Raw genomic sequence first — 16333 nt, 5'->3', positions numbered from 1 at the left:
GTTATTTTTATGATTTCATAAAATCTTTTAAAGTGTCATTGCATTGAAATGTTACCATGATGTTGGAACGTATATTGGTATGAAGATTCGTGGTTTTGTGTTGTCGAAATGGTTTATGGTGTGATTGCATTGCAAGAAGGATATGGAATGATCACAGATGATATTCAGAGAATTTATTGGTGGCGAAGTGCTTATGTGATGCTACAGGCCTTATCATTTGATATATTGTTTATGTGGGACCGTGGGTCCTTGGGTGGAAGTCCCTAAAGCCCTCGAGGAAGACACTCCGATGTGGGTGTATGGGGTTGGTCCTGCCCCTGGGTTCTAGTCCCTAAAGACATGGGGTTGGTTCTGCCCTTGGGTATGAGTCCCAAAAGACACGGGGTATGACTTGCCCTTGGGTGATGTCCCAGAATAGTCATTATTATATTGATCGAGTATCTTGTGGAGCATTGATATCTGCTGTGTAGATTGTTGGGAGTCAGCAAATTATCAGTTGTGAAAGGATGGATGGGGAAAAGCAATGATGACACCAACAAACACATGCATACATGTTTGACATGATTACACATTTGTTAATGGTTATGAAATGTTTATCATGCATGTTATTAAACGTTTAATTCAAGGCTTTTAAGGGTATACTTAGGATGGTTATAAACTTTCCTACTGAGTTGTGAACTCACCCTATTCCTTCCACCTATAGATGTAGGTCAGAAGACTTATGCAGGAAAGAATGCTTGAGCAATGCTTTATTGTGATTGGATGTTGTTTGCTCATATTGAAAGTCTTTTGAGGCCATGCCTTTTGTATCAAGACTACACCTTTTGTTGGAATGATGTAATGTATATATTTGTCAGATACACTTGTAGTATGGGCTACCCGTAGTAAACAATGGGGTTTGGTATATGTAAATTAATGTTGTACAAGTTTCTTTTGTGAAACAAAACATATTTTGTTAACTTAATAGTCACAATGTTTAATACAGGATGTACTCTTTATAACAGGTTTTCCATATCCTCTTTTTGAACAAATTCAAGTAGGAACTCAACATTTAAATTTTTTAGAGCACTTATACTATATTTGAGTATCAATTCTTTAGTTGAAGAATAAATAATAATAATAATAATAATAAAAAAAATTGGGGTGTGACATAAAGGGACTAAGAACAAACCTTTATAGAAACTAGGATGACATCACAATGATGTTCTTAAGAAACAACCAACTAGGCTTAGGTAGAACCTAGCATGGTACGTAGACTGTTGGACACAAAATTAACTCAAATTAGATATAGATAGAACCTAGGATGGCATCTCAATGATGTGAAACCAAACAAACTAAGAAGGAAAATGAATAGAACTATGAATGGCATTCCAATGATGAGCAATCTCGGGAACAAATGATTCTTTATAGATAGAGCATAGGATGACATCCTGATTATGGGGTGAAGGACGAGGGATACCCTAAAAAAACTTAAGGAAGTGGGATGCCCTAAACGATCCCCTTAATAAACTTAATGAGGGGAATTCTCAAAACAAAGTCAAGGAAGGGGGATGCACTAAGAAAATTCAAGCAAGCGGGATGCCCTTAAAAAACCAATGGAAGAACAACATCGTAAATGAACTTTAAGAAGGCAGATTCACTAATAAGACTCAAAGAAAGGGCATGCCAGAAACAAACTCTACCAATGGGGAGGCCCAATCCCAACAAAAGCGGTCGTGCTAAAAAAAAAACCCTAAACAAACTTAAGAAAGGGGATGATCGAAAACAACTGAAGGAAGGAGGATGTCCTCAACATACTAAAGGAATAGGGTGTACTCTTTAAAAAAATTCATAGGATGGTGTTCTAATGATGAGAAACGAATACGCTTCGATAATTTACAATGGAGGGAAACTAAACGAACGAACAATAAACATAGGACTCCATCGAATTGTTTGGAACCGAAAGGGACTAAGAACAAACCTTTATAGAAATTAGGATGACATCACAATGATGAGAAACATAACAAACAACCAACTAAGCTTAGGTAGAACCTAGGATGGTATGCAAACGATCGGACACAAAATTAACTCAAATTGGATATAGATAGAACCTAGGATGGCATCTCAATGATGTGAAACTAAACAAACTAAGAATGAAAATGAATAGAACTATGAATGGCACTCCAATGATCAGCAATCTCGGGAACAAATGATTATGTTTATATAGAACTTAGGATGACATCCTGATTATGGGGTGAAGGACAAGGGATACCCTAAAGAAACTCAATGAAGGGGATGCCTGAAAACAACTCAAGGAAGGAGGATGTCCTGAAGATACTCAAGGAATAGTGCATACGCTTAAACAAACTCATAGGATGGTATGCTCATTCTGAGAAACAAAAAGAAAATATGAATAACCATAGATAACTCACAATGATAGGAAACCAAAGAAACGAACAATGAACATATGTCGAACCTAAGATTGGATCAAAATGTTTGGAACCCAAAGGCACTAAGAACAAACCTAGATAGAAACTAGGATGACATCATAATAATGAGAAGCATAACAAACAATTAACTAAGCTTAGGTAGAACCGAGGATGGTATGCAGACGATCGAACACAAAATTAACTCAAATTGGATATAGATAGAACCTATGATGACGTCCTAGTGATGAGAAATAAGAGGGAACAAACAAATAAACTCATATTAAAACCAGGATAGTAACCCAATGACAGGTAACTAAAGGAACTAAGAATAAACAGAGATAGAGCCAAGAATTATGGTCTAATGATGAGCAGTCAAAAGAACAAATGAATTAGCTTAGAGAGAACATAGGATGGCATCTCAATGATGTAAAACTAAACAAACCAAGAATGAAAATGAATAGAACTATGAATGGCATTCCAATGATGAGAAATCTCAAGAACAAATGATTATGTTTAGATAGAACCTAGGATGACATCCTAATTATGGGGTGAAGGACGATGAATACCCTAAACAAACTTAAGGAAGTGGGATGCCCTAAACGATTCCCTTAATAAACTTAATGAAGGCAATTCTCTAAACAAAGTCAAGGAAGGGGGATTCTCTAAGAAAATTCGAGTAAGCGGGATGCCCATGAAAAGGCCAATGGAAGAAGAACGTCAAAAATGAACTTTAAGAAGGGGGATTCACTTATAAGACTCATAGAAAGGGCATGCCACAAACAAATTCTACCAAGGGGGATGCCCAATCCCATTAAAAAGCGTTGTGCTAAAAAACCTCAAGAAAAGGAGTTGCGATAAACAAACTACTGGATAGGGATGCCCTACTTAAAGGAAGTGGGAGTCTGCTAAGTAATCCCTAGGAAAGGGTATCCCCCAAAAGAATTGAAGGAAGTTGGTTGGTCTAAACAAACTCTAGGAAACGGAATGAATTAAAAATCTCCATGAAGATGGATGACCTATGAAATTGAGGGAAGGGTGATGGACTAAAGTAAATCAAGGTAGTTTGATAGCCCAATGAACAGGAATGTCCTAAAAAAAATAGAGGAATGGGAATAACCTAATAACACTCAAGCAAAGAGGATGCCCTAAATAAACTCAATGAAGGAGAATACCCTAAACAAACTTAAGGAAGAGGATGCCTGAAAACAACTCAACCAAGGAGAACGGCGTACCTTTAAACAAACTCATATCATCCGTCCTAATTATGAGAAACCAAAGGAACATACGAATAAGCTTAGATAGTTCATAATGATGGGAAACTAAAGGAACGAACAATGAACATAGGTCGAACCTAGGATTGCATCCAAATGTTTGGAACCCAAAGGAACTAAGAACAAACCTAGATAGAAAGTAGGACGACATCACAATGACAAGAAACATAACAAAAAAAATTAAAACTAGGATATCGATTGAAGCTGAGCTTTGGTAGAACCTAGGATGGTATGCAGACGATCGGACAAAAAATTAATTCAAATTGGATATAGATTGAACCTAGGATGATGTCCTAGTGATGACAAATAAGAGGAAATAAACGAATGAACTCAAATTAAAACTAGGATAGTAACCCAATGATGGGTAACTAAAGGAACTAACAATGAATAGATATAGAACCAAGAATTATGGTCCAATGATGAGCAATCAAAAGAACAAACGAATTAGCTTAGAGAGAACATAGGATGGCATCTCAATGGTGTGAAATTAGCCAAATTAAGAATGAAAATGAATAGAACTATGAATGGCGTTCCAATGATGAGAAATCTTGGGAACAAATGATTATGTTTAGATAGAACCTAGGATGACATCCTGATCGGGGTGAAGGACGATGGATACCCTAAACAAACTTAAGGAAGTGGGATGCCCTAAACGATTCCCTTAATAAACTTAATGAAGGCAATTCTCTAAACAAAGTCAATGAAGGGGGATTCTCTAAGCAAATTCAAGTAAGCGGGATGCCCATGAAAAAGCCAATGGAAAAAGAACGTCAAAAATGAACATTAAAAAGGGGAATTCACTAATAAGACTCATAGAAAGGGCATGCCACAAACAAACTCTAGCAAGGGGGATGCCCAATCCAAACAAAAGTGGTTGTACTAAAAAGCCTCAAGGAATGGAGTAGCGCTAAAAAAACTAATTGATGAGGATGCCCTACTACACTACATGAAGTGGGAATCTACTAAGTAATACCTAGGAAAGAGTATGCCCTTAAAGAATTAAAGCAAGTTGGTTGGTCTAAACAAACTCTAGGAAAGGGAATGAATTAAAAATCTCCATGAAGATGGATGACCTAAGAAATTGAGGGAAAGGTGATGGACTAAAGTAAATCAAGGTAGTTTGATAGCCCAATGAACAGGAATGTCCTAAAAAAAATAGAGGAATGGGAATAACCTAGTAACACTCAAGGAAAGAGGATGCCCTAAATAAACTCAATGAAGGAGAATACCCTAAACAAACTTAAGGAAGAGGATGCCCGAAAACAACTCAACCAAGGAGGACGGCGTACCTTTAAACAAACTCATATCATCCGTCCTAATGATGGGAACATACGAATAAGCTTAGATAGTTCATAATGATGGGAAACCAAAGGAACAAACAATGAACATAGGTCGAACCTAGGATTGCATCCAAATGTTTGGAACCCAAAGGAACTAAGAACAAACCTAGATAGAAATTCGAATGACATCACAATGACAAGAAACATAATAAACAAAATTAAAACTAGGATATCGATTGAAACTGAGCTTTGGTAGAACCTAGGATGGTATGTAGACGATCGGACAAAAAATTAATTCAAATTGGATATAGATTGAACCTAGGATGATGTCCTAGTGATGAGAAATAAGAGAGAACAAACGAATAAACTCAGATTAAAACTAGGATAGTAACCCAACTTAAGGAAGAGGATGCCCGAAAACAACTCAACCAAGGAGGACGGCGTACCTTTAAACAAACTCATAGGATGGCGTCCTAATTATGAGAAACCAAAGGAACATACGAATAAGCTTAGATAGTTCATAATGATGGGAAACCAAAGGAACAAACAATGAACATAGGTCGAACCTAGGATTGCATCCAAATGTTTGGAACCCAAAGGAACTAAGAACAAACCTAGATAGAAATTAGAATGACATCACAATGACAAGAAACATAATAAATAAAATTAAAACTAGGATATCGATTGAAACTGAGCTTTGGTAGAACCTAGGATGGTATGCAAACGATCGGACACAAAATTAATTCAAATTGGATATAGATTGAACCTAGGATGACGTCCTAGTGATGAGAAATAAGAGAGAACAAACAAATAAACTCAGATTAAAACTAGGATAGTAACCCAATGACGGGTAACTAAATGAACTAACAATGAACAGAGATAGAACCAAGAATTATGGTCCAATGATGAGCAATCAAAAGAACAAATGAATTAGCTTAGAGAGAACATAGGATGGCATCTCAATGATGTGAAACTAAACAAACTAAGAATGAAAATGAATAGAACTATGAATGGCGTTCCAATGATGAGAAATCTCGGGAACAAATGATTATGTTTAGATAGAACCTAGGATGACATCCTGATTATGGGGTGAAGGACGATGGATACCCTAAACAAACTTAAGGAAGTGGGATGCCCTAAACGATTCCCTTAATAAACTTAATGAAGGCAATTCTCTAAACAAAGTCAAGGAAAGGGGATTCTCTAAGCAAATTCGAGTAAGCGGGATGCCCATGAAAAGGCCAATGGAAGATGAACGTCGAAAATGAACTTTAAGAAGGGGGATTCACTTATAAGACTCATAGAAAGGGCATGCCACAAACAAATTCTACCAAGGGGGATGCCCAATCCCATTAATTATCAGAAACCAAAGGAACATATCAATAAGCTTAGATAGTTCACATTGATGGGAAACCAAAGAAATGAACAATGAACATATGCTGAACCTAGGATGGTATGTAGACGATCGAGAATAAACAGAGATAGAACCAAGAATTATGGTCCAATGATGAGCAATCAAGAGAACAAATGAATTAGGTTAGATAGAACCTAGGATGGCATCTCAACGACGTGAAACTAAACAAAGTAAGAGTGAAAATGAATAGAACTATGAATGGTTTTCCAATGATGAGGAATCTCGAGAACACATGATTATGTTTAGATAGAACCTAGGATGATATCCTGATTATGGGGTGAAGGATGAAGGATACCATAAACCAACTTAAGGAAGTGGGATGCCCTTAATAAACTTAATGAAGGGAATTCTCTAAACAAAGTCGAGGAAGGGGGATGCTCTAAGCAAATTCGAGTAAGCGGGATGCCCTTAAAAAGCCAATGGAAGAAGAACATTGTAAATGAACATTAAGAAGGGGGATTCACTAATAAGACTCATAGAAAGGGCATGCCACAAACAAACTCTACCAAGGGAGATGCCCAATCTCAACAAAAACGGTTGTACTAAAAAACCTCAAGAAATGGAGTTGCGCTAAACAAACTACTAGATGGGGATGCCCTACTACACTAAAGGAAGTTGGAATCTACTAAGTAATCCCTAGTAAAGGGTATGCCCTAAAAGAATTGAAGGAAGTTGGTTGGTCTAAACAAACTCTAGGAAAAGGAATGAATTAAAAATCTCCATAAAGATGGATGACCTAAGAAACTGAAGGAAGAGTGATGGACTAAAGTAAATCAAGGTAGTTTGATAGCCCAATGAACAGGAATGTCCTAAAAAAAATAGAGGAATGGAAATACCTTTATAACACTCAAGGAAAGAGGATGCCTTAAATAAACTCAATGAAGGGGAATACCCTAAACAATCTTAAGGGGATGCCCAAAAACAACTCAAGGAAGGAGGATGTCCTGCACATACTCAAGGAATAGGGAATACCCTTAAACAAACTCAAGAAAGGGGGATGTGCTAAACATACTGAAGGATGTAGGTATAACATAAACAAATGCAAGGAATAGGAATTCTCTAAAGAAAGGGATGGGGAGGAGGAGATGCCTTAATAACATTGAAGAAAAGGGGATGATCTAAACATAGATAAGTAAGGTGGATGCCATAAATTAATTGAATGAAGGGGGGTGTTTTAAACAAAATAATGGAAAAAGATGCCTTAATAAGATTCGATTAAATCACATTCCCTCAATGAACTAAAGGAAGGTCCATGCATTAAAGAAACACTAAAGATGAGGTTGCCTTAAATAAACTCTACGATGGAGGATGCCCTAAACAAACTCAAAAGAAGGTGTGTTTCACTTCTGCTTCGGTCTTCGACCTTAAGTCTTTCTTGGGAGTTCCACTCTGTATCAGGTATTCTACTTCAAGGTTTCTCGGGTTGCACCCTTTGTTAAGGTGCTTCAAGCCCTTTGGTCTCTCTTTGAGGGGACCCTTTGGGTCCTTTGGACAAAGGAAAGGGAAAAAAACTAGCATAACCTATCGGAGGGCCGATACAATAATAGCCCTTTAGCTCTTATGCTCATTATCCTAGGCAATATGATATGCACTTTAGGGCATCCTCAAGATATGTTTTCAAATACTGCTATACAATTACAACCCATCTTTGCTCAATGGATACAAAACACCCATGCCCTAGCACGTGCTAATAAGACTCAAGAATGGGGGTTGCCTTAAACATAATCAAATGGTGATGCCATAAGTAACTCTAAGAATCAGGTTGTCCTAAACAAATTCTAGGAAGGGGGATGCACCAAAAAAATTCCCAAGGAAGAGGGCACAAACACTAAACAAACTCAAGGAATAGATATTCTATAAAGAAACTAAGGGACAATCGGACGTCTTAATAAGACTCAAGGAAGGGGGATGCCCTAAACAAAGATTTGGAAAGAGAAGGTTGTAAACAAACTCAAAGAAGGGGATGTGCTAACAAGACTCAATGAAGTGGGATGCCCAAAAATTTGAAACCAAAGGAACTAAAATTAAGCACAGATAGAACCTAGGATGATATCTCAATGATGAGAAACAAAAACAACAAAGAAATAAGCTTAGGAAAACCTTAGGAAGTTAGAATGACCAATGACAAAACCTAGGATGGCGTCCTAATTATGAGAAACCAAAGGAACATACAAATAAGCTTAGATAGTTCACAATGATAGGAAACCAAAGGAACGAAGAATGAACATAGGCTGAACCTAGGATTGCATCCAAATGTTTGGAAATGAGAAACAAAGGAACATACGAATAAGCCTAGTTCACAATGATGGGAAACCAAAGGAACGAACAATGGACATAGGTCGAACCTAGGATTGCATCCAAATGTTTGGAACCCAAAGGAACTAAGAACAAACCTAGATAGAAACTAGGATGGTATGCAAACGATCGGACACAAAATTAATTCAAATTGGATATAAATAGAACCTAGGATGACGTCCTAGTGATGAGAAATAAGAGGGAACAAACGAATAAACTTTGATTAAAACTAGGATAGTAACCCAATGACGAGTAACTAAAGGAACTAACAATGAACAGAGATAGACTAAAGAATTATGGTCCAATGATGAGCAATCAAAAGAACAAATGAATTAGCTTAGATAGAACCTAGGATGGCATCTCAACGATGTGAAACTAAACAAACTAAGAATGAAAATGAATAGAACTATGAATGGCGTTCTAATGATGAGGAATCTCGAGAACAAATGATTATGTTTAGATAGAACATAGGATGACATCCTGATTATGGGGTGAAGGACGAAGGATACCCTAAACCAACTTAAGGAAGTGGGATGCCCTAAAGGATGCCCTTAATAAACTTGATGAAGGGAATTCTCTAAACAAAGTCAAGGAAGGGGGATGCTCTAAGCAAATTCGAGTAAGCGAGATGCCCTTAAAAAGCCAATGGAAGAAGAACGTCATAAATGAATATTAAGAAGGGGGATTCACTAATAAGATTCATAGAAAGGGCATGCCACAAACAAACGCTACCAAGGGGGATGCCCAATCCCATCAAAATCGGTTGTGCTAAAAAACCTCAAGAAATGGAGTTGCGCTAAACAAACTACTGGATGGGGATGCCCTACTACACTAAAGGAAGTGGGAGTCTGCTAAGTAATCCCTAGGAAAGGGTATGCCCTAACAAAATTGAAGGAAGTTGGTTGGTCTAAACAAACTCTAGGAAAGGAATGAATTAAAAATCTCAATGAAAATGGATGACCTAAGAAACTGAAGGAAGGGTGATGGACTAAAGTAAATCAAGGTAATTTGATAGCCCAATGAACAAGAATGTCCTAAAAAAATAGAGGAATGGGAATACCCTAATAGCACTTGAGGAAAGAGGATGTCCTCAATAAACTCAATGAAGGGGAATACCCTAAACAAACTTAAGGAAGGGGATGCCCGAAAACAATTCAATGAAGGAAGATGTCCTGAATATACTCAAGGAATAGGGCATACCCTTAAACAAACTCAAGAAAGGGGGATGTGCTAAACATACTCAAGGATGTGGGCATAATCTAAACAAATGCAAGGAATAGCTACAAAGAAACTATGGGATGTGTAGGAGGAGATGTCTTAATAACATTGAAGAAAATGGGATGATCTAAACATAGATAAGGAAGGTGGATGCCATAAATTAACTGAATGAAGGGGGACGCCTTAAACAAAATAATGGAAAAAGATGCCTTAATAAGACTCGATGAAATCACATTCCCTAAATGAACTCAAAGAAGGTCCATGCATTAAAGAAACAAAAAAGATGAGATTGCCCTATATAAACTCAACGATGGAGGATGCCCTAAAACAACTCAAAAAAAGGCATTGCCATTAGGAACTTCATGGAAGGGGAATGCGCTAAGAAGACTCAAGGATGGGGGTTCCCTTAAACATAATCAAATGAGGGGATGCCATAAGTAATTCTAAGAATTAGGTTGCCTTAAACAAACTCTAGGAAGGGGGATGCACTAAAAAAATTCTCAAGAAAGAGGGCACAAACACTAAACAAACTCGAGGAATAGATATTCTATAAAGAAACTAAGGGATAGTGGGACGTCTTAATAAGACTCAAGGAAGGGGGATGCCTTAAACAAAGATATGGAGGGAGAATGTTGTAAACAAACTCAAAGAAGGGACATTAACAAGACTCAATGAAGGGGGATGCGCTAATGAAACTCAAAGAAGGGGGATGCTCTAAACAAACTCTTGGAAAGGGAATGAATTACAAAATCTCCATGAAAAAGAATGACCTAAGAAACTAAAGCAAGGGTGATGCCCTAATGTAACTCAAGGGAGTGGGATGGCCTGAGGAAACTCAAGGAACATGGATGCATAAAACAAAGTAAAGGAAGGGGGATGCCCTATTAAAACTTGAGGAAAGCGGACACCGTAAACAAACTCTAAGAAGGGAAATGCCCTAAACAAACTCAACTAAGGGAGATGTGCCAAAAAAAAAAAATACTCAAAAAAGGGGAGGGGCTTAACAAACTCCAAGAGCAGATGCGCTATGAATCTTAAGGAGGTGGGAGTGCACTAAATCAACTCTTGGAAGGGGGGTGCCATAAAATCAAGCAAGGGGGATCCTTTACACAAACTCCAAAAAGGAGAATGAATTAAACAATCTTCATGAAAAGAGACTAAGAAACTCAAGGAAGGTGAAGCCCTAAAGTAACTCAAGGGAAAGGGGTGCCCTAAGAAACTCAAGGAACGGGGATGCCTTAAACAAACTAATGGAAGGGGGATTCCTTAATAATAGTTTAGGAAGGGAGATGCCCTAGTAACACTCAATGAAGGGGGATTCCCTAAACATACTCAAGGATGGGGAATGCCTTAAACAAACTAAAGTAAGGCGGATCCCATAAACAAAGTCATGGAAGGGGGGGATGCCACACACTAACTCAAGGAAGGGGGATGCCATAACTAAGTGAAGGAAGGGGAATGCCATTATAAGACTTGAGTATGGGAGATGCCCTAAACAAAGTCACTGAAGGAATATATCCTAAACAAATTGGAGAAAAGAAGATGTCCTAAACAAACTCCAAGAGGGTATACCATAAACCAACTCAAGGGGTAGGAGGATGTCATAGAAAACTAATGAAAGGGGGATGTGCTAATAACAGTGATGGAAAGTAATTGTCATAGACAAACTCCAAGAAAGGGGATTCCCTAGACAAACTCAATGAAGGGAGATGTGCTAAACATATATAGAAAATGGGAGGTGTTGAACAAACTACAGGAGGTGCATGCCTTATAAAACTCAAGAAAGTGGGGGTGCATTAAATCAACTATTGAAAGGGTCCTAAACAAACTTAAGGAAAGTGGATGCTCTACACAAAGTCAAGGAAAGGGAATGAACTAAACAATCTCCATGAAGAGGATTGACCCAAGAAACTCAAGAAAGGGAGATGCCCTAATGTAACTTAAGGAATAGGGATGCCCTAAACAAACTAAAGGAAAGGGGGTGTCCAAGAGAAAATCAAGGAAGGAGGGGATTCCCCACAAGAACTAAAGGAAAGGATGCCTTAATTATGCCATAAACAAATTCAAGGACACGGGATGTCCTTAAAAAACTCTAGGAAGGTTGATGCCCTATAAAACTTAAGAAAGTTGGAGTGCACTAAATAAACACTTACTAGGGATGGCTTTAAACAAATTCAACTAAGGCGAATGCTCTACACAAACTCTAGGAAGGGGAATGAACTAAACAATCTCCATGAAGAGGAATGACCTAAGAATGTGAATGAAGGGTGATGCACTAAGGAAACTAAAGGAACTCCATGGCCCAGGCAAACTAAAGGAAGGGGGGTGTCATGATAACACTCGGGGAAAATGGATGCCCCAAACAAATTCAAAGAAATGGAATGCCCTAAAAAAACTCAAGGAAGGGGGATGCTAAAAAAAACTAAAAGAAAAGGGGATGTCCTAAACAAAGTCAAGAAAGGGAGATTCCCTAATAATAATCAAGGAAATGGGATGACCTAAACAAACTAAGGGTAGGGGATACCTTAAAGAAACTCTAGGAAAGGTGATGTCATAAACAAAATTAGGAAATAAGGATGAATTGAAAAAAAAAAAAACTCCATGAAGAGGGATGATGTAACATCTAGTACTAATGAATTAAATAGGCGATAATGATTATCTTAGTACTTAACTTTAAACGTGCTTAATTAAATATTAAAACTAGTTTAGTGTTAATCCTATTTAATTATGAATTAAAGTTTGATTAAGGTTAATTGAGATTAGTTAATGACCTAAGCATGCTTATTAGGTTCTTAGGGACTAATTAGGGTTATGAAAACCTAAAGGACTAATGGGCAATTATGGGTTTTATTTTTGATAACTTGAAGGACTAAAGTGCAAAATTGGGAAATTGAAGTTAGTGGAATGCCACCTTCTACTTGGGTGGATTGGTGGCAGCCATGTGGCCTACCACCTCGTGCTTGGTTGCATGGAGACCCCTTTAAAGGGGGCTACAGCTCGTTTTGCACCAGTTCACTTGCAGCAACTTGGGTTAGAGAGAGGATCTAGAGAGAGAAAGTGTAGATTTGAGGTAAGCAAGTTGTTCAATTTTGTAATTTTCGTTTATTTTGGTTTCTAATGGCATGCTGAAAAGAATTAATAGTAAAATTTGTGTAAAAGTTGAGTATAATTAGCTATAAACCCGTTTTAGTTAAAAATCACAATTAATTAAAGATGAAAGTATTTTAGCTTAAGTATTTTATTAATGGTAAGATCAGCATGAATCTTTGTTTAATTCGATTTGACTGAAAAAATAGATTAGTAAACATGTAATTAATTAGGTTATTTGGACACTTGGGATTTGTTAATAGGTTAGGCTTTAAGAAAATCACAAGAATTAGTGTTTGGTAATTAATTGGGGAATATGAGCATTAAAAAAATTTAACAATAGTAAGTTGTAAAAAATTAGTAAGAAAGGAAAATTTCATAAGTTTTAATTGAATAAATTTTAATGGTTAGAAAACCTAAATTATGTTGTTTCATTTCAGTTCCTCGTAATAGGCAAAGATCGCCTACATAAAAGAAACACAAAAAGGAAACCCATGTAAGGTAGGGAATTTTATGCTATTCTATGGTGTATCTGATTTATTTTGCTTGAATCATTTGTTGGAATTTCATGTTATTTTTATGATTTCATAAAATATTTTAATGTGTCATTGCATCTCGGTTTATTGCATTAAAATGTTACCATGATATTGGAATGTATATTGGTAAGAAGATTCATGGTTCTATGTTGTAGAAATGTCATTTTAATGTGTGGTTGCATTGCACGAAGGATATGGAATTATCACAAGATGATGATATTCAGAGAATTGATTGGTGGGAAGTGTCTATGTGATGCTACAGGCATTATCATTTGATATATTGTTTATGTGGGACCGTGGGTCCTTGGGTGAAAGTCCCTAAAGCCCTCGAGGAAGACACTCCCATGTGGGTGTATGGGGTTAGTCCTACCCTTGGGTTTTAGTCCCTAAAGACACAGGATTGGTCCTGCCCTTGGTATGAGTCCCAAAAGACACAGGGTATGACTTGACTTTGGGTGATGTCCCAGGATTGTCATTATTATATTAATCGAGTATCTTGTGGAGCATCGATATCTAATGTGTAGATTGGTGGGGTTAGCAGTTTATCAGTTGTGAAAGGATAGATGAGGAAAAGCAAAGATGAAACTAGCAAAAACACATGCATACATATCTGACATGATTACACATTTGTTAATGGTTATAAAATGTTTATCATGCATGCTATTGAACGTTTAATTCAAGGTTTTTAAGGGTATGCTTAGGATGGTTATAAACGTTCCTACTGAGTTGTGAACTTACCTTATCCCTTCCACCTCTAGATGCAGGTCAAAAGACCTATGTAGGAAATAATGCTTGAGCAATGTTTTACTATGATTGAATGCTATTTGCTCGCATTGAAAGTCTTTTGAGGCCTTGCCTTTTATATCAAAGACTGAATCTTTTTGTAGGAATGATGTAATATATATATATTTGTCAGGTACACTTGTAGTATGGGCTACCCGTAGTGAATAATGGGGTTTTGGTATACGTAAATTAATGTAGTACAAGTTTCTTTTGTGAAACAAAACATATTTTATTAACTATAATAACAAAGTTTAATACAGGATGTACTCTTTATAACTATCCTCTTTTTGCACAAAATCAAGTAGGAACTTAGCATTTAAATTTTTGAGAGCTCTTATACTGTATTTGAGTATTAATTGTTTAGTTTGAAGAATAACAAAAACCGGGGTGATAGATGACCTAAGAAAATAAAGGAAGGGTGATTCCCTAATTTAACTCAAAGGAATAGGATGACTTATGGAAACTCCAAGAAAGGAGATGCCTTAAACAAATTAAAGGAAGGTGGATGCCCTAATAAAGGGAAATGGCCTAAATAAACTAAAGGAAAGGGTGATGCTAAACAAACTTAATGAAGGGGAATGAGTTAAACAAACTAAAGGAAGGGAGATATCCTAAACAAACTATGGGGGATGCCCTAAACAATGTTAAGGATGGGGGTTACTCTAATCAAATTGAAAGAAAGAAGACGCCATAAACAAAGTCTACAAAGGGGGTTATTATGGACTTGCATTTCTCACTTGCGTCCCCACTCGACAACGAGACTCATTTTTTATTTGTGAAAATTTTGATATTTTATTAAAATTTGGAGTTCTCATGGCACTTATTTTTATTTTTTTTATAGGGAAAATATTATAAGAAATTAAAACCCTAAGAAAAATGACACCTTAAACTTTTGAAAAAACATGCCTTTGAACTAATAAACCCGAGTCTAGATTCAAGAATCAGGTTACTTAATGAGGGAAGTACGCCAATTAAGTGATTAATACAGGGAATCAAGGAAGACTAATGGTGATTACTTAAATTCCAATAACATATTAAGCATGCTAAACAAATAATTCAAGTCAAACCATAAAGGAAGAGTAAGATGCGTACATGGATTGCAATTTAAAGTGCTATTACAAGATACTGAAGTTAATTCAAACAACAAAATATATAGCATGCATCTCATCAACAAAAATCAAACAAACATCAAGGCACTCAACGCCAATATCAAACATGGTATGGTTCACACAAAACATTTCATATGTAACTAAAAAGAAGTGAATTGTGGAGAGTGTACCTGAAGAGCATATCTTTAACGCAATACACTTTCAATGCAAATGGAGAAGCTAGGATAAAAGATGATGACAAGCAATTACGAGAGCATAATATCTGCATGGCATGAACTTACAAAGACATCAGTTATACAAGGCATATAACCAACTTAATAAATCAACTTTGGGAAAAGCTTTTTCGATGCAAATAACATTCTAGAATCAATTTCAAGAAGTGAGTAACATCACACAATTGTGGAAAAAATATTTAATACACTCCAAAAATAATTAAAACAAATTTTCAAACTAAAAGGTCATTAGCTAAGTTGAAACTAGTAGCAAGGATAAATTTTAAAATATCTTTTATGTAGGGTTTTGTCAAATCTTCATTCAATATTCCATAACCCATACATCCTCAACCTCAAGTGAAAAAGATTACCAAGGCCAAGGACATTCCCATTAGTTTGGGGGCACAAGTTCAAACTTATGCGAAATAAAAACAAAGTTTTTGGAAAACCAAAAAGAGAATGCAACTTGTATGAAATGAGTTGCATGTTTTTAAAAGAAAGTGTGAAATGCCAATCTCACATAAGTACCAAATAGGTTGTTAAAAACAACATTTATTAAACCAATTGCTCTAACAACAAAAGCATAAGTTGATTTACATATTAAGGCAGAGAAGAAAAAACATACTTCTTGTCATTGTCGTAGCTTTGAACTTATTAAACCTCGCATTCCACATTATATTATTTCTTAAGAAAACCACAAAAATAATAAGAAACAAACAA

The 16333-nt window shown here is 36.5% G+C and overlaps 1 protein-coding gene across 1 annotated transcript in view; it reads right to left on the bottom strand.

Moving 5' to 3' along the window:
* Window positions 1-16333, bottom strand: part of LOC104878063 (uncharacterized) — a 68312-nt gene that overhangs the window by 29456 nt on the left and 22523 nt on the right. Inside the window, exon 11 of the mRNA XM_059738904.1 lies at window positions 15572-15663. Coding sequence (XP_059594887.1) covers window positions 15572-15663 — 92 coding nt within the window. The remainder of the gene's footprint in view (window positions 1-15571; window positions 15664-16333) is intronic.

Source organism: Vitis vinifera, chromosome 8 (genome assembly GCF_030704535.1).
Source record: "Vitis vinifera cultivar Pinot Noir 40024 chromosome 8, ASM3070453v1".
Taxonomy (NCBI): domain Eukaryota; kingdom Viridiplantae; phylum Streptophyta; class Magnoliopsida; order Vitales; family Vitaceae; genus Vitis; species Vitis vinifera.
This window is presented reverse-complemented; position numbering and strand designations above follow the sequence as displayed.